The sequence below is a fragment of the Haemaphysalis longicornis genome, unplaced genomic scaffold, assembly GCF_048455015.1.
Source record: "Haemaphysalis longicornis isolate Haplotype H1 unplaced genomic scaffold, Haemaphysalis longicornis Haplotype H1 scaffold_7, whole genome shotgun sequence".
Classification (NCBI taxonomy): domain Eukaryota; kingdom Metazoa; phylum Arthropoda; class Arachnida; order Ixodida; family Ixodidae; genus Haemaphysalis; species Haemaphysalis longicornis.
This window is the reverse complement of record NW_027526422.1, coordinates 182,638,555-182,661,985: the sequence shown is the minus strand read 5'-3', so window position 1 is coordinate 182,661,985 and position 23,431 is coordinate 182,638,555. Positions and strand designations below refer to the sequence as shown.

At 46.8% G+C, this 23,431-nt stretch overlaps 1 protein-coding gene across 1 annotated transcript; it reads left to right on the top strand.

Moving 5' to 3' along the window:
- The first annotated feature begins 2,181 nt into the window (after positions 1 to 2,181).
- On the top strand, positions 2,182 to 23,014 carry LOC144147320 (chymotrypsinogen A-like). The gene is made up of 6 exons (XM_077679436.1): positions 2,182 to 2,320; positions 6,599 to 6,800; positions 14,693 to 14,819; positions 16,553 to 16,688; positions 20,134 to 20,273; positions 22,670 to 23,014. Exons 1-6 carry the CDS (start codon positions 2,260 to 2,262, stop codon positions 22,871 to 22,873), a joined length of 870 nt encoding a protein of 289 aa, XP_077535562.1. The 5' UTR covers positions 2,182 to 2,259; the 3' UTR covers positions 22,874 to 23,014.
- Positions 23,015 to 23,431: the final 417 nt, after the last annotated feature.

Here is a 23,431-nt window from a genome sequence, read left to right as displayed (position 1 = left end):
CACGCAGTTACCCTCGTGTAGCAGCACTTCTTCGTTAAGCCTACTTGAACGCCAGAGGTAGAGTGGTGGCTACATCCATTGGTCAAGCAGGACTGACGTCACTCATACCGTACCCACCACCACCGCCACTACAATTGCAATCGCATTTCGATAGATTATAATCCCCCAGGTGACGCGTTCAGCTTTTGTTTCTCTTGATTAGAAACGCGTAAAGGAACAAACACAGAGCAGGAGGGGTGCGCGCGTGTAAAGGTTGACACACAAAAGCAAGGTGGATCACAGCTGTCAAATTACTAAACGTTGCCTACAAGGCGTTACCCCGCCCGTCTGTCCCTCCGCCTCCACTGTCCAGCAAACACGAGCGAAGATTTCGATTATTGCACTTGGAGATAAAGTTAGCCGCCAATGGATACATCCTCTCGTATCTCCTCTTACCGCTTTAACTTTCATAATGCTCTTTCTCCGTGCTTTGCTTGAGGTACCCCGCATTTTATGACCCCAACTTTCTACCTGACCTAGGACACTTCGCGACTAAATCTGGTGTCACAAAAGTAGTGCATGCTTGGTCGGAATCCTTCCCCCAAGTGCCCCGAGAGACATCCCCATAAATTTAGGACTTCCTCGGGACTTTCGCAAGTAGTTACTTCCTTTCCTGTCGGAACCTTAGGCTTTACACCTTAGGTGCCTGCACTCACTATTTTTAAATATCACCCTATACACTATTGCTTTTAGTATACTCCCTATGTTGTAATTATGGCCATATACACCAACCCCTTAGTAAAAGTTTTTAAACTAGTGCCTTTATTACCAATCCTTCTGGTCTCGTTGACCATTGTCATGGCGCTCTTTGCCTTTGTCAAACCTTGCGCCATTAAACCCGAAATCATCATACTTCTTCCCTGCAATTCCCATTCCCCTCCTAGATTTCTTAGTTTTTTTCCTTTTCTATAAAAAAAAACATTAAAATGCAGGCCGCAAAAGCGTATTTCGTTCCAGTAGGGCAGCACTGACGGCGTACTCATGTGTCATCAGCTCCCTAGTATGTGCGTCAACTACTTCCGTATTTGTTTGATCACAGTATGTGTTAATGCGGCCTGCCATCATGCAAGACCAGCATTCAACCGCTCCTTAGGTCAGTCGGAGGAAACCGCGCCTTCCCGCGGTCCGTGTTATTACTAAGTGGACCAGAAATCTCTCGTCAAAATTCCCATTCGTTGCGAACGGACTTTCAAATATTTTATAAACGTTCGTGTTTCGATAATGGCTTATATTCACTCCCACCAACCTTATTCCCACCAATGCATTTGTTTTAGGTATTGAAACTGACATTAAGGAGCCCGGGGCAAAGCGGGGTCTCCATAAAGCCGGCTCTCAAGCATTGTGTTTTGCAGCAGGGCCTACTCATATTACAAAAAATGAGTTATTACGTGCTTGACGATGTCAGATACTCAGCAGCGCTAAATCAGCAGCAAGAAGTTAGGGGCTCCAAAATGAGCGACTTAATTTAACAACAAGCGGTGCTGACGCATCCTCCCATCATTAGAGAAATTTTAAGAGCCTCCGAAGTTGTTATGTCGAACCCCAGTGAGCGCCGGCATTACCTGCAATTCCAATTCATCGCGAGATGAATGCGTGGCCCCTCGATCAATGAATTTCTGTTCCCCTGGTCGCGTTTTAACACGTTTCCTTGCCTGCCTATAATGCCCCTACACCGTGTGAAAGATATCCTATAAACGACGCCTCAATCCGTGTACTTCTCCAGCTGTCCAAGTGTTTTCTGGGAAGGTCTGCTCTATAACGCGCATCTATTCCCTTAGTAAACGATATAGATTGCTCATTTGGGCCTTCACAGCAGATAGGCTGAAATACTTAGCATTGAGAACTTCCGCGTATTCAATCACGATGTAGACGAAATGAACCGGGAATAAACGTTTTCCAGAAGTCGAAACCAACGCGTTCTCATTTCCACGGACGCAAGTCTGGTAAAGAGGGAGTTTTTTCCTGGGCCTATACAGAAAGGTCACAAGTGGCACAACGACATTGTGAGAACAAAACCACATGGCATCGAGATCGAGGCTGTCCACAAGCTCGTTTTCGCCTGTGCAGACGTAATTATGCTGTGACAGATGTCGCGCCCCTGGAGCGTCTTATCAAGAGATAGCGATTGGCAAGATAAACTACGCCATAAAGCCAGCTGTAGCGCTTCCCGCCTACAACATCAAGCGGCAGTTCCCTGCGCATCTCTCACCCCGTGTCACCATGAAGCTCTATGTGGTACTGTTTGCGTTTTTAGCGAAGAATGTGGTTGCGTACGAAATCGGTGAGTTGCCTACGCTGTGTATTTCGACCTTTTGTTCTAGTAATCCACGCTAATGGTGGGTTGCGTTCAAAACACCTAGGAGTTAAGAAGGTGATCCAACCCTGCCCTACGTTAACAGTGACAGTGCTTTGTCGGCACTTGCATCTGCGTAGTAAGGGAAAACCTAACTCTTCGCGACTATATGATTCCACAACATCGTCAGCATAGCGTTACACACATCGCGGGCCAAAAATTGCTCTAACCTCCTTAGAGGAATGCAGCAAGTCTACCTGCAACCCCAGGCAGAAGTCTGTCTTATTTTTTGCTTTTTTGCTGTTGTTTCACATGCGCAATTTTTTTGTGTAGCAGTCCACAAATGGTAGCAGTCTGCACGGTCGACAAACGACCGGCTTATAAACGGTGTTCCTCTGCACCTATTTTCTGCCTCTGTTAAAAAAGACTGGGAGGCAATACGGTAAACACATAGGTTTTCATCTGAAGGAAGAAGACTATCTTTTCTATATCTATTCACGTTCTGAAAGACTGCTAGTTTCTGTCACTTAACCTTCTGCAGTTGCTTCCCACTTAATTCGAAATGCTAAACCAAACTTCCTCGGTTTTTTACAGCTTCCTGCAGGGTCAGGAGTAACTGTGTAATAAAAATAGCAGCCATGAGCAGCTGCCGCTGAAAATAGAGAACGTGCATTTGTGAGAGATTTGGGCACATTTTGTAGATTTTCTTGCGGTATAACTTTTTTTGTAGCGAACTATTGACGATCCTTTTATAATTAATTCCAAATTCGGAACGTTTCCCTGAGACCGGGTTACGCATTTCATCTATCGACATTGCCGTGAAACCTGTTTACCGAGAGTGGTGCGATCATACGGTACCCCATCGCCAGCCTACCTTGCAAACCACCTCCCTTGATCGCGCTATGAAAGGCTGGAGTTATATATCCGCCCACGCCATCAGACCAAAGCTACACACAAGCCTTTGTTGCTAGTATTAACCGGCATCGCAAGCTGCTTCGAATGCAACACTTTCCGCCTAAAACAATTTCCTGTTTTCCACGAACAACTGTTAATCCTAAACGCCAATTAACTTTGCTTCCAGTATCCGTTACGTTCAAAGTATAGGAGGCAACATTTTCTGTAGCTCAAACTTGCGAATAACTCATAATGTCCCGTAAACAAGAGAGGGGGCATCGAATTGTTTGCTCGCAAGGGAAAATTACCTAGGGCTTTGTGTTTCCCGCTGGGCTTTTACAGACAGATAAAAATACTTCTAACCTCTTTTTGGAAAATTTTCGAAGTATCTGTCTCCGCAGAAGCGTACTAAAAGCGATAATCGGTCACAATATCGGTGCGCGTTATTAGCCCAAAGCAAACACCCAACATTACCAAGGTTGTCGATTGTTCCCTGCTCGGCTCCTGATTAAGCTTTCAGGGGTAGCTCACCAAACAAAAGGTTCCGCGAATTTCACGTCGTGATGAAACAGTGGTGGATACGCAACCGCACGTGAGCGTGTGAAACAATGTGGTCTTTCGCATAAAGGTATAATCGTAAAGTTAGCACGTCATGCAATCATCCATGCTTTAGAAAAATCTTAAGAACGGAAAACGTTGGAACCAACATTTGAAACCAAATCGAACATCGGGTTCGGCCTTCTTTCTAGCTCTATTTTCTTCCGCTGTCTCGATTAGCAAACACAACTCTATAAAAAATGTTTTAACTTTCTCCACGGAAGCACACAATTTTGTTCTCCTGCATTTGATTATGCAGTCGTTCGCCCATTATTTATGCATTAGTGTTGCGCCAGTAAATAACTCTGTTAAAATTACGGGTCTAAAACAAACAAGGTCTAAATAGAAAGTGCCCAGGAATTGAAAATTCCCTACACGCAAGCCATAGGCGTTCAAAGGTGGACAATTAGGCACTGCGCTTATACTTCTCATGAAAAACGTTTAAAGTTTTAAAATCAACGAAGCATAGTTTGCACCAGAAAACGATGTGCTGTCCGCAGCAGTTCACAGCTGATAGAACCCAACCTCGCCGAAAACTTTCTTTCAATATTTTAAAGCGTCACTTCTAATTAAAAGTTCATTTAAATGTTACGTGACTGCTGTAGAGACTGTTTTAGGAGTATCCGCCCGGTGAATATTAAGACGTGAGCTCTGCATAAGGTCTGATAAAGGTACTCTTAATAAAGTCTCGTTAGCAGTCGCGCAACATTGCAACCACCGGGACACGTTATGGACCGTATGAAGCTTTATACACTGCAGTTATACTTCAAATGTTCCAGGAACAGAAAATACCGGGAATAATATTTAATTCACCCACTCCAAACTTTAGAACACCCTGGGATAATACTTCGAAAGGAAACTCAGAATCTTTGTTATTGCCTCCGAGCAGTGCAATTAGGCAGGAGTTCTCGTCTATGACTGCCCTGGGAACCCCTTTTGGGCATGCGAAAGTGATGGGGGACAGACGATGGAGCGTATGTTGATCGGTGTCATAATGTCAAACAATTTTATGTTGCCTTTTGTGGATGTGTTTTTTTTTCTCTTCTCATAGCTGGCATGTTGTGAAAACTAAGATGTTAAAATATGTGCTACGCGGAGAAGCTAAACGTACATGTAATGAGGCGAAGCCACCATTTTGAGTTGCAAGAAAATGGTGTCAAAATCGAGAAAAAGTTGGTGGGGGAAAGTTTTGAGGGAGTCTTCGCGGACCCCTACAATGCTGTTGCGGACCCCTTGGGGTCCGCGGACCCCCATTTCAGAACCACTGCAGTGAGCCACTTACATACAGCTATCTCCTTATGAACAAAATAGCCCTCCCACAAACAGCTCGCTTGTTAAGAGTCCAGTTGAGTAGATGTGGTTGCTCCTTCTGCCGAAATCTGTTGCTTTTTCGTTCCTTGCAACGCTTTGTATTCCTCTGTCTTTTTACTTGGTTCCAACGCACTTTTTTTACGCGGCACGTGGCATCTTCCCGAAATTCTTACTCCCTTAAGGGTTTTCACATTCGCAAGGGCTGCATGCAATTTGATCTGTTCTTTCTTTTTTGAGAGCGAAGTTCTTTGGCAAACCGTAATTATTTGTGTCCGGAGTTCAAAATACCAAAGAATTGCCGAGTGCGCATGGGTGCCCGGCAGTTAACAAAACCAAAAAAATGCCTAGCGCTTGTGTGTGCGTGCCTCGTGATGACCGCCCAGCATTCTGTTCACACATTCGTCAAGCCAAGCATACCCACTTAGGGAGATTGGCCAAGATTTCGGCGACCACCCGGAAGTTAAATAAACCAAGAAAATGCCGAGCGCTCGTGTGTGCGTGCCTGGCGGCGACCACCCTGCGTCATGGGCGCACGTTTGCAAGCCACGCATACCCACTTGGGATTTTGGCCAATATTGGCCGAAAAAAAATACAGCGTTCGTAGTAATCGCAGCAACACTTGCTCGGAACAAGAAGGACACGCCATAGCGTACGCCCCTCAAAGAAGATGTTCAATGATTATCACTTTCAAAAAAATAAGGAAAGCTCACACTTGTACCAATTGGAGTAAATGTCGTTGCGGCAGCGAAGAAGAAGCAAATCGGCTGCAATCGGGGACTTAAACCTTCATGATGGTCGTGAAGGTTGCGCAAAGCTTCGCTGCCTCACGTCTTACGCGTTAGTGTGAGCTTTTTTTCATTTTTCACTCGCAGTATGTAAGCCCGTGGTTAAGAGCCCTGAACTTCTTCTGTACCGCCTGCCCTTCCTCTGACGTTCCTGCCCTTCCTCTGACGTTCCCTAGAGGCTCGCTGCAGGTCATGCGGCAGCTCTACACAGTATCTACTTCCCCCACACTCTTGATTTTTCTGTGATCATCAAAGAACCTCGCCTAACTCGGTTTCCTTTTCACCAGAAGTCGCAGTGGTAGTTGTAATGGCAGCACTCCCCGCATGGGCAGTATATTACGTCCGCGAGACAGGGTTCAGAGTAGGGCCGACGATAATTTCGAGCTTCCGTCTATTGCGACTCATTAATCTACCTGGCCAGCATTTGTAAATGTACCAGTCTTCATCCATCTTACTGTGGCAATATAATTGCACGAGAATAGAAGCCCAAACAGCAAAACCCTTTTTAAAATTAAGAGGTGCCTTGGAACTGCACCGTCTAGTACTAATCTAAAAACTTGTTTCAAGAATCAACTCGAACACTACTTTCTTGTTTGTGATTCTCCAAGTTCCACGCCAAAAACCACAAATAGGAGCATTCCCAAAACCATCCCTCATCCCTCGCCGACCGCGCACGCAGGCACGGACGACGCCAACTGTGGCCAGACACCCATTCCGCCGAAGCTGGATGAGGAAGACCGCATCTTCGGCGGCAGCGTGGCCGTACCGGGGAGCTGGCCATGGCACGCCGGAATCTTCACAAACGAGCTCTTCCCCAAGCACATTTGTTCCGGCGCACTCATCTCAGACAGGCATGTCATCACGGCTGCGCACTGCTTGCTGTAAGTACCTGAATGCGAGCGAAGCCATCGTTATTTGAAAAGTCTGAAGCACATCTATGTATAATAACGGTGGTAAACTCCTCATCGCGCCGAACCATGAAAGTCGCCGTAATGGTAGACTTCAGTGGAAGGCAAAAAAAAAATGTGACGCATCTGCACATCTGCACCCTGCAGTTACAACGGAGTACATTTAGAGCACTTCCAGTCGATTTATATCTCGATGTCAGTTGTATTTTTAGGGACACGTTCTCATGCGTAGCTTCCGCAAGCTGTTGTAGAATGCGGCATTTCTCAATCTCTAACACTGCGCTTCCCACTCCATGAGCATTTATTTGCTATCTGACACAGGAAGCTAACCTAACACTTGTTGCTGTGCTGCGGGCACATCTATGACGGTGTTCTTACCCTGTTCTTACATTGATATGCAAGCTACACATAATTTACCGGGAGGACGAGGGAACGCTGGTGCAGACTAGTAATCGTCTATAGCAACACTTCTAGCATAGAAAAGAGAGCTATTAGGTGGGAAGTTTTGCGAGTCCTTTACATGCAGAGTTTGGTGAACATATGTGCTTGAACGATGCGACCATTCCTGGTTCAAAATTTCGCCTTTTGGTAACCGAAGTAAATCTAAATTTCTGCCAGCGCCATTTATGAAAAAAATACCATTATTTAAGCTTTGGTGGAAGGTGTCATGAATGGGCCTAGGACCAGCTAGAAAGTCACGAGTCGGTAATACGTGCGCAAGTAGGGATAGGTTTATGCGTGGAAAATGAGAACAGAAGGTAAGAGAGTAACGGAAACACAGAGCGGAAACGAGACTACAGGAAAGAGCGTTAAATGCGGTAGCAGGCTAACGAAAACTGTCCGCTAAAGACAGCAAGGGAGGAAACGTCCTACATGGTCAGGATGCGCAGCAGTCCAACGAGGTCTCCTCACGAAGTACGTGGGATCGGCCGATGCACCACGGCGCGGCTTGCTCGCTGAGAAGTCTTACGTCACGTCGGGTCCGGACACGGGACAGCGGCCGGACGTCAGGGACCGTGCACTGTGGTTGACGGCTCGATGGCCCAGCGGCGGTTGTGAGCCGGTGTTTCCCCGAACCGCGCTCTCTGGCCCAGCGCGTCACCAGATCCCGGCACGGGCCAGCAGACAGACTTCGGTAACCGGACCAGCGGCCGACGGCTCTCCGGCGACAGCAGCGGTTGAGACCCTGGCTTCTAGCTCCAAGCGATCACAGGGCCGCGCTCACTCGCCCAGCGCGTCAAATGCGTCCGCTGAACCCTTGCTGATTCGATTCTTCTGCACGCTCCGCGCGCTCCTCGGCCCTCTTCTTTCTCCTTCACGGGCACCTCATCACAGAAGGTGCGTCGCGCCATGCCGCTGGCCACATGGTTAGTAGCTGAATGTGACGACACAGCGTACCTGGCCCTCACGAGATATATTTGTACTGCAGTAGTACAAATTAGGAAGAAGAAATGGACGGAGGCAGGGCATGTAACACGAAGGCAAGATAATCGTTGGTCATTAAGAGTAACAGAGTGGATCCCTAGAGAAGGTAAGCGGGGCAGAGGGAGGCAGAAAGTTAAATGGGCAGATGAGATCAAGAAGTTTGCGGGGATAAATTGGTCGCAGTTAGCACAGGACCGGGGTAATTGGAGGTTATTTCTACGCCTTTGCCCTGCAGTGGGGGTAATTAGGCTGCGTGGTGGTGGTGGTGGTGGTGATGATGATGATGATGATGATGATGATTATGGTGATGATGATGGTGTGGTGGTGGTGGCAAAAAACGAAGTACTCTGTATGTGTGCAAGGGCGGTGCGAAGCGACAGCGGCACAAAACTCCTGCTGTACAACAAGCTAATTATTTTTTACAGAAAGGTCGAAGAAGCCGAACTATACGCCATTGGCAAATCTGTTATCCACCTCTCCCAACCAGCCCGTCCCGTAAATATCTATACCGACAACAAGAGGGCATGTCAACTCTCAGACTCCGGTCATATATCCCGCTCGGCGGCACACCTGTTCAAGCATATTCAAGGAACTGTGAAGCTGTACTGGATTCCTGGCCACGCCGGGGTACTGGGAAACGAAAAGGCCAATCAGCTTGCCCGAGATGCATACATCCGGGCTCCGAGCAACGGCTGCCAAAGTCCGACCTCTCAGGAACCAACTCACCCGCAACTTCACCTTAAAGAATACAAAAAATTCCCCCGCATTTCCCCGAGGGGGAGAATGTGAAAGTGCGAATGCACGGTTGTCGGCCCGCTTGCGGCGCTTGCGCTCGGCCCCCGCAGCCCACCGCCTCGCCGCCTTCTCTTCCATCTCTTCCATCGGTTTTGTAGTATCACGTGTACACCACGCAGTTATCAAGCCGCTATAACGCCGCTGAGTCGCCAACGCACGCCGCTGACGACGTAGTTTGAATGCGTTAAAGATATAAGGCGCGTCACTAACACTGATATCACCGTCGCGTCCGTGGCTTGGTCGGTAGAGCGTCGCGCTGCGGCCGCAAAGTCCTCGGATCGAAACCTGGCGCCGGATGCTGTTTCTTTTTTAAATATAGAGGAGCACTGCGGACGCCGACGCCGCCGCCGCCGCCGCCGCCGCCGGCGGTGGATGGTTTGGGGTCGCTTATAAAGTGCATTCGCACTTAAAAAGCGAAACGACTACTCCCAGCTCCCCACCCTAACCTAACAAGACAGCAGCAAACCCTATTCCGACAAGCACAAGCCGGAACACTCGAAACACCTGCGAGGCTACATCTTATCAGATATGGCAAAACAACACCCTTACCATCATGTTCACAGTGCAAAATTACAAATACCTAGGACCACATTCTTTGGCAGTGCCCCCAATACATCCAAATTAGAAAACAATACACTAGAGAGTGGCTGACCTAACCTAGACGAGAAGAGGAGCAACGCGGCCTGATTGACTTCATTCAAGAAGCCGTCAGCAGAAGCCTGGACCCGAGGCCTCTGAATCTGGCAGCGCTCCCTACAACTCCTCCTCACTTTCTACCTGTGAATAAAATATTATCTTGTGGCGGCGCCCCAGCAGCTTGCGTCGTTTGCTGCCGCAAACGGGCACGCTCCAGGAACGATGACGCTGGGGCTGAGCCACGAGTGGAATGTTCCGAGCCAGCCGACATGCTTGCAGACATTTGCTTCGTATTGTCAAGTTCCTTATCCGCACGGCCTCCGCGTCCCGTCATCCGAATCTCGCAAACTGCTGAACACGTAGACTCTTACCACGGCCCTTCTGTAGGGGATGCAACAAAACTATCAGAGATCCTTTCTTCATCATTCGTTCGGCCTTCGTGTGGTGGCGCGTTACAACCTCGCAGCTGATATCACGAACGTGCGCTGCCGTAGGTGCGTCTGTCGCGTCCCGAAGGAGCAGAACAAACGGGCTTGATTGGGCATGAACTAATCTAGGTGGCTCTGTCATGAAACACATTACAGCTCGGACTTTGACAAGGACTTAGAAGACACACGGGGCAAGTGCTGACTGTCAACTGTTTATTTGACGGATAGCACAAGCACATATATCCTGCAAATGCGCGCAGCCGCAAAATGAGGCAAAGCTGCCGATGTCAGCTGCTTCGCCTGCTCAACTACATCCTCACCTACTACAAATATAAGTGCGTAAAAATACAAATAAAGAGAACATTCAGATGAGTCAATAAATGATTCGCTCTCTACGCCGTGAAATTTAATAGAGGTAATTTAATAGACAGGGGCAGTTGCTGGCTCTCGCCGCCAGGTAGAGAGCGCTAACTACGAGCTGGGTGTCTAAAGATGGGGAAGGGAGGTGGGGAGAAGCTAAGGTTTCTTAAAAAGGACAGCACAGCAAGTGGCCGGACTTACATATTGCCCGGAGGAAAAACGATCGCGAGTGATGGGGAGGAATGAGTGGGTTAAAGGATAGCTGGGGAAATACGGGATCCGTCTATACGCAGTAACACCGATATCATTAGCCCCGAGGCAACTGTAATAGGCAGCTTGTTCGAATGACATTTCAAGTTCAGTGTCCGTTACTGTTGTAATGTATCATGCCGAAACTCGTCTAAGGGTAATCGAAAGAGAGGTAAGCATTTTAACTGTGCTGCCGCTGTTTCTTAGACGTACAGTAAAAGACCGTTAATTCGAACTCGGTTAGTTCGAACTTCCGGTTAATTCGAACTGACGCCCTGGTCCCGGAACAGCCCTGCACATTTCAATGGGGGAAAACTCCCGATAATTCGAACGCGTCGGTATCCAGAACTGTTAATTAGAACTGGGATCTCCTATACTCGGGGGCAACTTTCTGTGGCAATGGAGCGAAAGCTGCGGTGGGAGGGGAAGGGGGAAGCTAACTGCTTTGTGTTACTGCTCAAAGTAGTTCCCTATAAACTGGTTTCGGGGCCCTATTATCGACTGCACAAATTGCCGGCAATTCTGGCAATTTGCCGGAAGTCTTTTCTGATTGGCTTTCAATTTTGGTCACGTGCTTCCAGTTGACAAAGCGGTGGTGTGTGCTGTCATCATTTTGACGTTTCATGTCGTTTATGGACACAAGTTCTAAAGTTTGCCTTATTTCTCGTTACTAAAGGCGCATAATTCTTGGCCGGCAATGAAAAACCAGACTAAATGCCGCGGACATGACAACGTAAGCCTGTCTTTGCTATTCAACAACTATACTGCTTGCGATACACACCCCCTCTGTGATTGGCTGAGAAGGCGTGACGTAATCTAAACAGTTGGCGGGAACGATTACGTCATGCATTGGCAGCTTCAGCCTGCGTAAAAGCGACGTAATGCTACAACAGCTTGAAAATGGCGGTTGTTTTTGTCGCAAAATACAAGCAAAATAGGGCAAAAAATTGCCCCGGCTTACGGCGCCGCGAAATGTGCGGCAATTTGCAGCAGGCGCAGTTTAGCATGCGCGCTGTTTAAAGCATGTTTCCTACCGAAACAAATTATAGTTTCAACTGCTTCCAAGTCAGCTATCATGGAGCATACAAATAACTTGCAGTATTTTGCTTTTATGTTTGGAAAAAAATAATTTTTTTTTGTTTCGCGTAACCGCAACATGAGAGGGTAGTACAAGCCTCTCCATGAGAAAGAGAACCCAATGCATGGCATTTGTCCATACTCGTCCTAGTAAGCTGTTGGGTCACATGATCGAACTCAAGAGAAAAATAACAAAGAAAAGTGACTATTTGGTTCATTACAGCGCTGATTGAATTCGAGCTTGACGAATGAGTGAATCGGCGACATCGGTGCGCTCCGCGGTTATCAAGCATAGCGCTTCGCTGCTCGTATGTGTCATAGATGCGATGGTCGCGGCCGTCTTTTTCTGTGATCACGCATAAACTTGTAACATAGCAGCAGACGATGGCGTGGCGGCGGTGGCGGCAGGGAAGGTGATAACGCAACAAAGCTTGCATTGAAGCAGAGAGCCCAGCTATGTTACTAAAAGCGATTGAAAGAAATAAATAGATAGGGTAAAAAAATTGTGTGATGTTCTTTAGCTCAACATCCGCCTTTCGCTCGCTTTTGGATTAACGTTACTTGATCGCCTTGTGGTGTTGACGCCAAATTTGACCTCCAGGAATGTGTTTTTCTTGTCAGCTTCACCTACCGTCTTAATTTTTATAGTACATGCCAAGTGTTTTTATATCTTTCTTGCACAATATTTGATACCTTGGTAGCGATCTTTATGAGTGTCTCGTCAAATTACACTGCATGTCGTCATAGCTATAGGTGCAGCACGCCACTGATTGCTTACGTCGTGCTTACGCAAAAAAACATGGGCGAATCGCCGGCAATTTGTGCAGTCGAGAATAGGGCCCTCGGTTTCAGTTTCAGCGTGGCCGATACGCATTTGATACAGTTCATTTCTTCGGATAAGCTCCGTAGTTGAGTGCGCTGAACCACGATCACCGAGCATGCAGGCATATTGGCGTCTCCTTCCACATGCTTCATCTGTTTGTAAACACAGGCCAACGCTTTGACTGGACACGGCCCGAGCGGCCGTGAACAGGAGAACTCAGACCGACTGTGGACTGTGTATCGTTCAGAAAAGAAGTGAATTTTGTAAGCGCTGCAGTTTTGACGGAATGCACCGATCTGTAAACTCTTATACTGGGCGGCACCACCGGCATGTGCGGCGTACGTACCTAGCGTGGTCGCGAAATACCGAAAGAGCAGCATGCACGCATGCTTATGCGCACGCTCGCTTACGCCGGGAAACTGGCTGACCGGACGTATTTGCGAAAACGGCGGGGGGTCCCGGTTGCATCAGTCTCACTTGGACGTACACTTTGCAAACCACTCGCTTCGTTTGTTTAGACAGCGAAGCTCTACAAATCCTATGCAGAGAATGAAGCGGCCAGCTGTCGAAAGCCGTCGACAAGAACACCATGTTATTTTGTTGTTGTTGTTGTTGTTGTTGTTGTTTTTACGCCATGTTATTTCGTTGATTTTTTTTTTGGGGGGGGGGGGAGGGGGGCGGAGCAACCATTGCGATGCCAGCGGCGACAGCCGCAACCAAAAATATCCGAAAATATAAAACAATGCTCTCTGTTTCATATATTCTGGCTAGCAATTTAGTGGCATTATCAATGCAAGTTTAAAACATAAGAACTAAATATTCTGGAATTGCTGAGGTTACGCCAGCCATTTTTTTTTTGAACTACATCCAGGTGCGCAGTGAAAAGGCGTGGTCCGGCTCGTAGCCTTGACTGCATTGCCACAGAAAGTTGGCCCCGAGTGTAGTTTCCATCGCTCCTCGCCGAAGAAGTCGGCCTAGAGTGATTACAATGTGTTGCAAACCCAAACCAAATCGAATTTACTTGAGATGCAAAAGAACGAAACAGAAAAAATTGGCCGCGTATCTGCTCCTTTCGTTGCAAATGTCGTCAAAAGACGATAGTCTTTATCGACTTTTGTCAAGTAAATGCCTCCCTTCGCTTTCCCGCTCACCTCTCATGTTGTTCCTCTTGCGTCGCGCTCCTCCCAAGGTAAAGACGCCAAAGGTTTGCTTAATTGGCGATAACAATGTCAGACGTAGCTTCTTTGTGTTCTGCCCACGCAATGTGGCGCGATGTCCATTCAGTCTAGCGCCCGCCCGATAATTCGAACTTCGTTTAATTCGAACAATTTTATGGTCCACTTCGAGTTCGAACTGACCAGCTTTTACGGTATACGCTTTCGTGTTTTGCAAAATCCGGGGAGAGTCACAAAAACGAGATCGCTAAACACCGAGGTTTTCTAAACGCGCATTTTCTATTATACACAAACGCACTGCTAAAAAAACGTTTCATTCCAGGGCAATATAAACGGTGAAAATGTAAGAGCATTCCTTTCTTACGCAACTAAACTGTTACGCTAAGGCCTACGTGACATAAAGCGTTTATAAAGTCGGCTTCACTACTACACGCAAATGCTTTGCTGAAAAGACACATTTCTAGGAACGATGTAAGCGGTGTTATCATAAAATATGAATGCCGTGGCCCATGTCACTGACTCATTGTTGCTTAACTAAACTGTGACAAACGAATTTTTGCGTGGTGTGGCCAGAAAGTGCTTAGCATTAAAATGTACCGCAATCAACGGGGATCACTTTTGCACCTAACGCGCACACTGTGCGACCAAAGGGACTATGCTTACGCGGTATTTCGGGCTTTGGGTTAAGCAGCGCCAGTGATTCTAATGTCCCGTGCAACGCTGTGTTCACGGCTAACTCACCGATAAAACCTTTCTCATGCGAAAACGAAGCAAGTCGTGTGCTGTGCTTTTGAGCCGCAGTCTGCGGTGCAACTTAGAAGCTGACATTTGTTCGTTTTGTTCATGGTGGTAGTGACTTACGTACGAGATCAGGATAATTTTGGTCCGTCGTTTCAGCAAGAAGACGTCGAAAATGCTCCGTATTCATCTGGGAGCCCATGACCGCGGCAGTGTGGAAGCCGAAGCTGTATCCGTTGCAGTAGATGAAGTCTGTTTTCACAAGGAGTACAAGCCGCCCCACACAGTAAGCCAACACTGCGCATTGTTCCGCTTTTATTGTAAAGTAAGTGCAATGAAATACTGGCATGGTATTATGGTTGGTGCTGAGCCTATAATAATTGGTGGAAACATGCTCGAAATTAAACAAATACCGTCCAGACACGCAGCTGTGTTCTATCTTTTCTGTTCATTTTCGTCAAAGTTCGGACTCCTTTTTACAGTTTTTTGCTGCTTTTTACCAACTACACTCTAAGAAATCTCCGCGGTTCGGCTTCAACACAACGTTTCGGAACGACCAATCAGCGTGACGTAATGTGTGAAGTTGACAAATGACAACGCCCAGCATAGAATTAGAGTAAAAAATAAAATCTGCGCTGTGACAACAGCGCAAGGCGTGCGAGTGCGCTGTTGTCCCTGCGTAGATCCCATTTATTTCACTTTAATCGCACGCTTGCCCTCACCATCCGCCAACTTCGCACATTCCGTCCCGCGCATTGGTCGTTCCGAAGTGTTGTGCTGATGCCGACCGGCAGCGATTTCTTTGAGTGTAGCGCGGATTAAAGCCATTCTTTCAGCATACATTTCAAATTTAAATTGTGGGTGTCCAACGTGCCCGAACCATCTCTGGGATATGAAGTGCGCCGTAGTGGAGTGTTCCGGAATTAATTTGGACCAACTGGGGGTAATGAATGCGAATCGACAGACGGTAGTTTCGCTTTTAGCCTCCATCTGCAAATCCGCCACCGCGGCCGGGATCGAATCCGTGTCCTTGGCCTCAGCAGCACAACGCCTTAGGCACTGAGCCACCACGGCGGGTGAAGCATAAAATTTCAGAGATGAAAATCAATGTATCAGCTACCTGACCGACGCTACACTTTTCATTAGCGAACCTCAGTCTCGAAGTTTGTGCTTCAAACTTCCTATTCTAGCATTGCCGCTTCGCTCGTTCCTCACTGAACATAACTAACGTTGGTGTATAAGTAGGTATATATAAGTACGGATTAGGGCAATGAAATATTATGTAAAAAGGGCATGAAACCAGAATGGTAAACCTTTGCGAGTGCTAGAATGTCTGCGAACTATCTGCTTTGTTTGCCACTAACAATACACGTACCCGTGTAAAGTCACGCCGTTGTTTTCTTTTACTGTCGGTGCCTTCAAAGTATTCCTGAGAGCACCAAACGTCATTATATCGGGAGATTACTTCGACCCCTGCCTGGAGGAATGTCTCTTAATACGACTGAAAATGTAAGCCATACAAGATGAGACGAAACATAAATAAAAATGATGACTGATCTATTTACATTATATACATGGCGGCCATGACAGCGTACACGCAAGGTGCACGCCCGCCGCTTCGTTGTTGTCGGCCGTCTTGGGTCATGGCGCGTGGGGCATTGTCCAACTACGAGTCCCGTAAAAATGTCATAGCACGCGGCCTACCGAAATAGGATGGCCGCCCACAGCTCCTAACTCTTTTTCTCCCCTACCCGTCCCTTTTGTTTCAATAAACGTTTTCTCTCTCTCTCTCTCTCTCTCTCTCTCTCTCTCTCTCTCTCTCTTTCTCTCTCAATTTTGGAAGAAGCAGTGAACTTGAGCTGGTCATCCACTGCAGGGAACTGATAACCGGTAGACCAACAGGATAAGAGAGTGGCTACCGAGAAACGAGACTATAACTTGACGAAGGGAACCAATTAAGTGACCTTGCACGTATATATAATCCCAGGGTGTGACTTAACAGGGCTTTGTGCTTTACAGAACGATATTGCAATCCTGACACTGAAAGAAGCGGTCAACTTTACAAAAACCATTGGTCCCGTCTGCTTGCCAAAAGCCATGCACGAACTTCCCGAAAATACGGATGCCTACGTCACCGGCTGGGGACGCCACAAGGGTTTGTCGTGCCTTTGTCTATTTTCCCTCTGCACAGTCTTCCGTTTCCATTCTTCCGCACCGAGGCACAATAGTTTCGTAGAATCAGTGCACGGTAGAGGAGAGATTGTATAAAACACACCACCACAAGGATTCAAGAATCAAACATGACATACCAAGAAATCGAGCAACAGCGTGACAAAACCTGAGTTCACTCCATGTGTGCTGTTTACAAGTATGGCAGACGTATGGTTTAAGGAATAATGACTAGCTTTCATGCATTTTTAAACCAACTCAGGTTTAGAAATGTCGCACTTCAGGTGTCCTCTGGGACCCCCTAGCAACGCTTGATCATGCTCGAAATCTCCTTGCGGGGCAGTTAAGCTTTCCCAACGTGGCAAAATAGCATCATTCGACATACGAATTAGCTGGCCATTATTGCTGTCTGGTTCACATAATTTCGCTGAGTATTTTTATGATGTCGCACAATGACTGCATTCCAAGTATTTGTGCCTCCTGGATCAGACGTCGAAGCTCAGATTACCTAAAACAACAGTCCAAAACAGATCTGTAGTTCTTGATGTTTGCAGCAGTCCATGTTTTGTAAACTAGCCAAAGTGTTTCACACTGCGTTCCTACTAAATTCGGGAGCCAGTTCCAGCCCCCGTCGTTGTATCAACGTCTGCGCTGCCAATTTTGACTACGCTAGAGAGAAAATGGGCGTTCTTTTTTCCCCAGCCAGGTCAACTACTCCTATTGGGCATTGCAGCTATGCGTTTCAATCCATTTCTCACAATGAGCCCTTCAGATTGGTAACTTGTTTATTTCAAAATCTAGGCGACGATGATTGTTCTCAACGTCACGTCGGTAAAGCTGGTTGTCATCAAACCAAACTAGAATGACTGAGTGAAATATATAACAACGTAAGGGCGGTGGGCGTGGATGCGAAGCGAAGAATGGAATATGGGTGTGACTAAAAGAACGGATGGACATTTAGACAGACCGCCCTGTGCTTTAGTCTAGAGACACTTGGAAATCTGCGAAGGGTCACTCGAATGTCTGTAGAGTAGGGGAACACATTGAATGTATCGCAGAGTAATTTCAAAGCTATACAAAATGATTTCCTCCCAACTCCGTAACTGCACATTTACATCTGTAATTACACCTATAATTACACAATTACCCCTCTGTAATTCATCTATGAAGGCATGGGGGACAATATAGTTTCAGGAAAGGAGTCGCACCTTACCCGTTGTAGGTGGGCAGTTTCATTTGCCGGAGCGCTACTCTTGGAAGTTTTGCCTGCCCAAGCAGGATTTACATTAGCATAATAAATGAGAAATAACAGATACTCAACAAAAGTATTTGGAATTAGGATGGACACATATCTAATTATTATCAGTGCGACAGACTGAGTTTGGGTCCACCTAATTTGCGAAGACTTCGGGAACACTTGTCGTGGTTGACATAAAGCCAGTAGAAGATGTTAGACTTTAGAGACTGAGGTACTAGTATGGCTGATATTGTTTTTGCCATTATGAGAGTGGTCGATTGGTTGGAGGAGCCGAGTTAGCACATATAACAGCAGTAAGGGTGATATGGGAGGTTTGGAGAGACGCTCCTGAGAAGAAGTATGCTCCAAGTTCTTACCTGTGGCTTGCATCGTGTGAACAGTATCTTACCATGCGGTCTTTAATTTGTTCATATGTTAGATATCTAGGAAATCGAAGGATAGTGCTTGCGTCAAGCTGGGGGAAAAAGTTCAATTGAGCGCGCAGAGAGCCACGTGCGTATCTGTAGTTATAGAAGTCTTGTGGCGCCATTTTTGCTGTATTATGCAGCATACTTTATATTGCTTTAAGAATGCCAAAGAGTTAATTTTTCTCAACAAGCCTGTAGATGTCGATTGCGCGTTCAGCGTCAAGTTGAGGTAATTCAGGACAAGTCGAAGCAATTGCAAGTTCGTGGATTTTACTGTTTATTTCATTCCCTTCATATCAGGGTAATGACGTGTGCCACCTCACCAAAACACCTTTGCATCTATGCTGTACAACTCTTCTAATTCTTGCGCTGCTATCGGCGGAAGTTTTAAATGATATTTAAACAGGATATTAACCACCAGGGGAGAGGGGGGAGAGACGGAGCCCAACCGTCAACGCCTGAAGCCCGCTGAGACAAAGTTAGTTCACTCACTCTCCTGTACTAGGTGGTATATGTCTGTACTACGCTACTTTTTCCTGTCGTCTGTGCCTCCACCAGCATTCCAATCTTTCTAAGTCGCCTCAGAGCTTTGTATTTTCCTTTTCCTGGACTACTTTGAAGCCCTAGTTATTCGTGTTCGGGAATATTGGTTACATATCGATCGGGATGGATAGAATAGCTTTTAAACAAAATGTACCTAATTGTGTCTGTTTCCTTTCCACAGACCAAACATGCCCCAATACTTTACGTGTATTTCCCGACAACGCTCCTAATTCTCTAGCAACCTCCAGAGCCAAAGAAAGAAAAGTACGGCACTCCGAGTTATCTTAAAAATGAACTTTCTGATGCCTGGTTTGTCTGCCGCGTACATCTGTAATGACATTTCTTATTTCATCCTCTCCCGGGATTTATTTCTTTGCCTCTTTTTTTGTATTTTTGCTGTGCTTTCTCCTCCACTGACATATGTACTTTCTTGTTAACCCTCAGCTTGTTAGCGTTTTTCGGGTTATATAATTTTAATGTAAAGGTACCTAACCACTACTGCATGTCAACGTACCTAAATTTAAAGGTACTTTCATGTAAACACACGTAACGCCTATACTGCTATAACTATCTTGAAAAAATTCACTATACCTCTTCTGAAAACATTCATGTAAAACTATCTTGAAAACATTCAATATACCTCTTCTGAAAACATTCATGTAAAGGTACTTAAAGTTGATATTCCTGTACCTTTCCTGCAAACATATTGCAATCTGATTTCCTGGAACTGTGGGCCGTAACCCAAAAGACAATTGCATATAAATATTTGTTCACTGATTATTTAGCAAAATTATTTTCGCTGACAATTGGCGTTACAGTAATGTTACTGTTAAAAATATATTCTGCAGCCAAGTGTAAAAGTAAAGCACTTCTGTGGGTCTTCTTCCACACCATAGTTTCTTAAAAGCCATCCTGTTGACGAATAATAAGGGTGGGAATCTGGGTTGCTGCATGTTCGCATCGCCTAACCCCACCGCCTAGACCACAAGTCTGAGTCACGTGGTATTCTGGGGCCTCGACAGCTGTACTGTTTGCTCCCTGGGTCATAGAATATGGTCACTGAGGTGCACTGTAACCTCCCAGGCCCACGGAGTGTCTTGGAGTTCACTGTAAATTCATCCAAATGGGCGTCGTCATCGTTTGCTGGAAAACGCATCTGAAATTTGAATTACAGTTTCTTCGTGTTTTTGTGTTTTTTCTTCCCTTTGCGATCTTCCCTGAAGCCGGCAGCGACGAGCTCGCACCGCAGCTGAAGCAGTTGCGCACACGGACCATGTGGCACAAGACCTGCATCCTTGACTACGACGCCCCCGTGCCAGAAAGCGTGCTCTGCACAGGACACGACTTCGGTTCATCTTGCAAGGTCAGCTTACTCACAGCTCAGCAGCTCATTAGGCGCCACTCATAACCTTTAGTAACCCATACCTGCCAGTCGCAAATAAGTACTGCTGCCGGAGAGACGTCACCTTCCTTCCGAAGTCAGGTTGGCTACAGCGTCGATAATAATCCCTTAGATTAGCCGCAGATGGCAATAAGGCTCCTCGAAACGCCACCATATTTTATATGAGCAAAGGGTAATTTCCCATTTTTGTACCGTTCAGCCATCGGCGACTACTCTTTCAATGTAATGGTCGTTCATAGATAGCTCGGATAGAAACCATGTGCGTGTGTGCGTGCACATATGGTCGGGACAATTTGCCACCAGAATATGACACCCTTCCTCCCATGCGCACTGATGCGGGCGCGTGAAGTGGGTAAGACGTGAGTAGATGGCGGAATAAAGAGGTATAGCGCAAAGCTTCGCTGCTTTGCCGGCTGCCGTGTTTCAAGGTGCTCGATATTTCGCACGTACATTTCTCTTTATGGCAGCCCTGTGGCGAGGTGCGTTTCCCCTCTATTCTAGCAAATCCAGGCCCGCTGCCAGGAAATTCCGGCAAGACCTTGAATTGGCGCACTGAAGTTCCTACTGTTCTGCGCTTGTTCGGTATCCATCGGCTATCGTGTACAGAGGACGCGGGAAACTCTACGTCCTTCTTATAATGTTCTTTCTTTTGTCTGTACAGCCGCCCAAATTTTTATCAATGCCGTGGGAGCGCCGACCATTCTGTGTGTGCGCGCCGTATAACGGAGCAACACCACACACTCAGCGAGAGTTGCCGCATGCGCACTAAGCACCGGCAGCGGCGGCCGTCGTCTGCTAGGCTGTTTTAAGAGCAGAACGCTGCCCTGGATTCTTTCCTTAGCTTATCAGACTGCCTGAGGAACAGCCGCTAAACGTGCATAAAGGGAAAGTGAAAGTGCCTAATAGCAGCAGCCTAAGCATTCCACAAGCATACCTCAAATAAGAGTTTTTAAGTGGTTTATGAAGTACTCGAGCAGCGGGATTTCTTGTGAACAAAAAGACGGCGACCAGTGTGATAAGCTGAGAGTTGCACTCAGCTCCTAAAAGAGCCTAGCAGACGACGGCCGTCGCAGCCAGTGCTTAGTGCGCATGCGGCAACTCTCGTCGTGTTTTCCGTGTCACTCCGTCATACGGCGCTGAACAACCAAACGGTCGACGCTCCCATGGTATTGACAAAAATTGGGCGGGTGTACATTAATATTCTTACAATCGAGCACAATAAAACACAATGCGGATGCCGAGTGGCCTGTGCTCGCATTATTAAGACACCTAGCATCGCAGCAGACTCAATGGGGCCTATGCAAAGCATTTTCCTCTTAGGCTTCAACAAATTTTGTCTCCTCTGTTTCCAAATTGAGAAATGCGCCAGGGCCTCGACCACATTATGTGTTCGTGTCCCCATTACGAAACTCCGCGAACCGCACTGAAGGATTCACCGGGTCCTATACGTGTTCGTTGAAAAGTTTAACTGTCAATTTCTTCGCTTGGCAACACTGACAACGGCCGATGCACCACGGACATGGCGCGGCTTACGCAACTGCGATCGCACGCCGAAGAAAAAAAACGCCGGCATGCGTCGTCTGCTCCGTTTCAACCCGATTCTCAACGGTGGTGTCAACACATATGTTATTAATCGCACTCACATTATACTCGAGGCAATACTTTGCGTTCGGTGAGGTAGAGTTTGTTCACGTGCAGCACAGTTATGTGCTTAGCACGGACAAGTACCGCGAGTGTCGGCGCACTCACATGGTTGCCTGCATGCCTGTTTCGCCAGTGAATACAAGCAATATCCCCTTCTACCCAGATCTACGCGAACTTTTTGTCCTGCAGGCGTCTGAACTAAAGGCATGTCGCTTATAATTAAGCAGTTATCTTGGCCACTTTTACCTACCATCATCACCATCCTGCTATTTTTGCGGTTGGTGATGATGATTAGTAATGTATCATGATTAGGTACCACTATTATTCTACGTGCTACTCTCTTACCGTTGCCTTTATCACTATTATTGCTTACGTCACTAGCGTGCAAAGTATTCTGTTCGCCAATTTTGTTGATCTACTTGCTTATTTTTATGCCGCTTCGCTTTTTTTTGTGCGCGCTGTAGTCTTTGTACTTTCCATTTCCAACCTCAGCTTTTTTTCTGATTTTCTTCCTCATTTTCCGTCTGCCATCACATAGCGCTGTCTTTTCTTTCCCTTTCAATCGCCGTATACCCACTTGCATGTGTAGGGTAGCCAACCTGGCAGTCAGTTGCCTGTTTAACCTCCCTGCCTTTCCTGTACTCTTTCTTCTCCCTTCATACCACTGACGATAAGAAAAAAGGGCTTCCTGATTCACTTCTCTCTTTCTGCAGGGCGACAGTGGGGGACCGCTCGTATGGAACTCCGGCAGCGCGTGGACCCTGGAGGGCGTGGTCTCGGGAGGACCGGTCAAGTGCGCCAACCCTGACGACCCGCTGCTCTTCACCAAAGTGTCGCACCAGATTGACCCCTTCATCCTGCCCTACCTTCGAGCCAAGGACGTTGCGGAAAAGCACCAAATCTGCAAGATACTTTAAAGAGCCGAGGCAGCTTGAAAATGTGCAACAGTTCATTCGGGATCATCGATGTTATTTGAACGAATTACGTGACGATAAGAGCCTAAATTCGCCCTGTTTGTTCGGCGCCAGTGGCGAGATAAGAGGACACTGACAGCGTACGGGAACTGCTTTTACTAAATTATAGACATGAATTGCCGATGTGATCCAACGATGAAGTTCTAGAAGTAAAACGCTCCAACCCGAAACAATTAAATTTTGTCATGAAATAAATTGCTAAAGAAGAATTTCCTTCGATTTTGCCGAATCTTCCTTTGTCGGAAGGCTTACTACTATATATCGGGACAGTCTTTACTAATGATTTTTTTACACCTCTCATTAGACAAAAAAAAATCATTCTAAGATCCAACCTTCCATCTTTCTGCCCATTGAACGTAGATTGCCTTAGTGCGCATGTTCTCGCGTATAGTAGAGACAAGGCTGAACTGCAAAAACAGAACTGTCCTCTCCCCGACATGCTTCTGAGAGAAACTGTAAACCGCCCGTCTCTCAGCTATAAAGTAAGCAAGACAATTGGAG

Bases quoted from the DNA above. Each gene is read 5' to 3' on its own strand.
- LOC144147320 (XM_077679436.1), top strand. From the start codon at position 2,260: ATGAAGCTCTATGTGGTACTGTTTGCGTTTTTAGCGAAGAATGTGGTT. The intron at 14,820-16,552 runs GTAAGCCAACAC...TGTGCTTTACAG, and splicing joins AGTACAAGCCGCCCCACACA to AACGATATTGCAATCCTGAC. The intron at 20,274-22,669 runs GTCAGCTTACTC...CTCTTTCTGCAG, and splicing joins ACTTCGGTTCATCTTGCAAG to GGCGACAGTGGGGGACCGCT.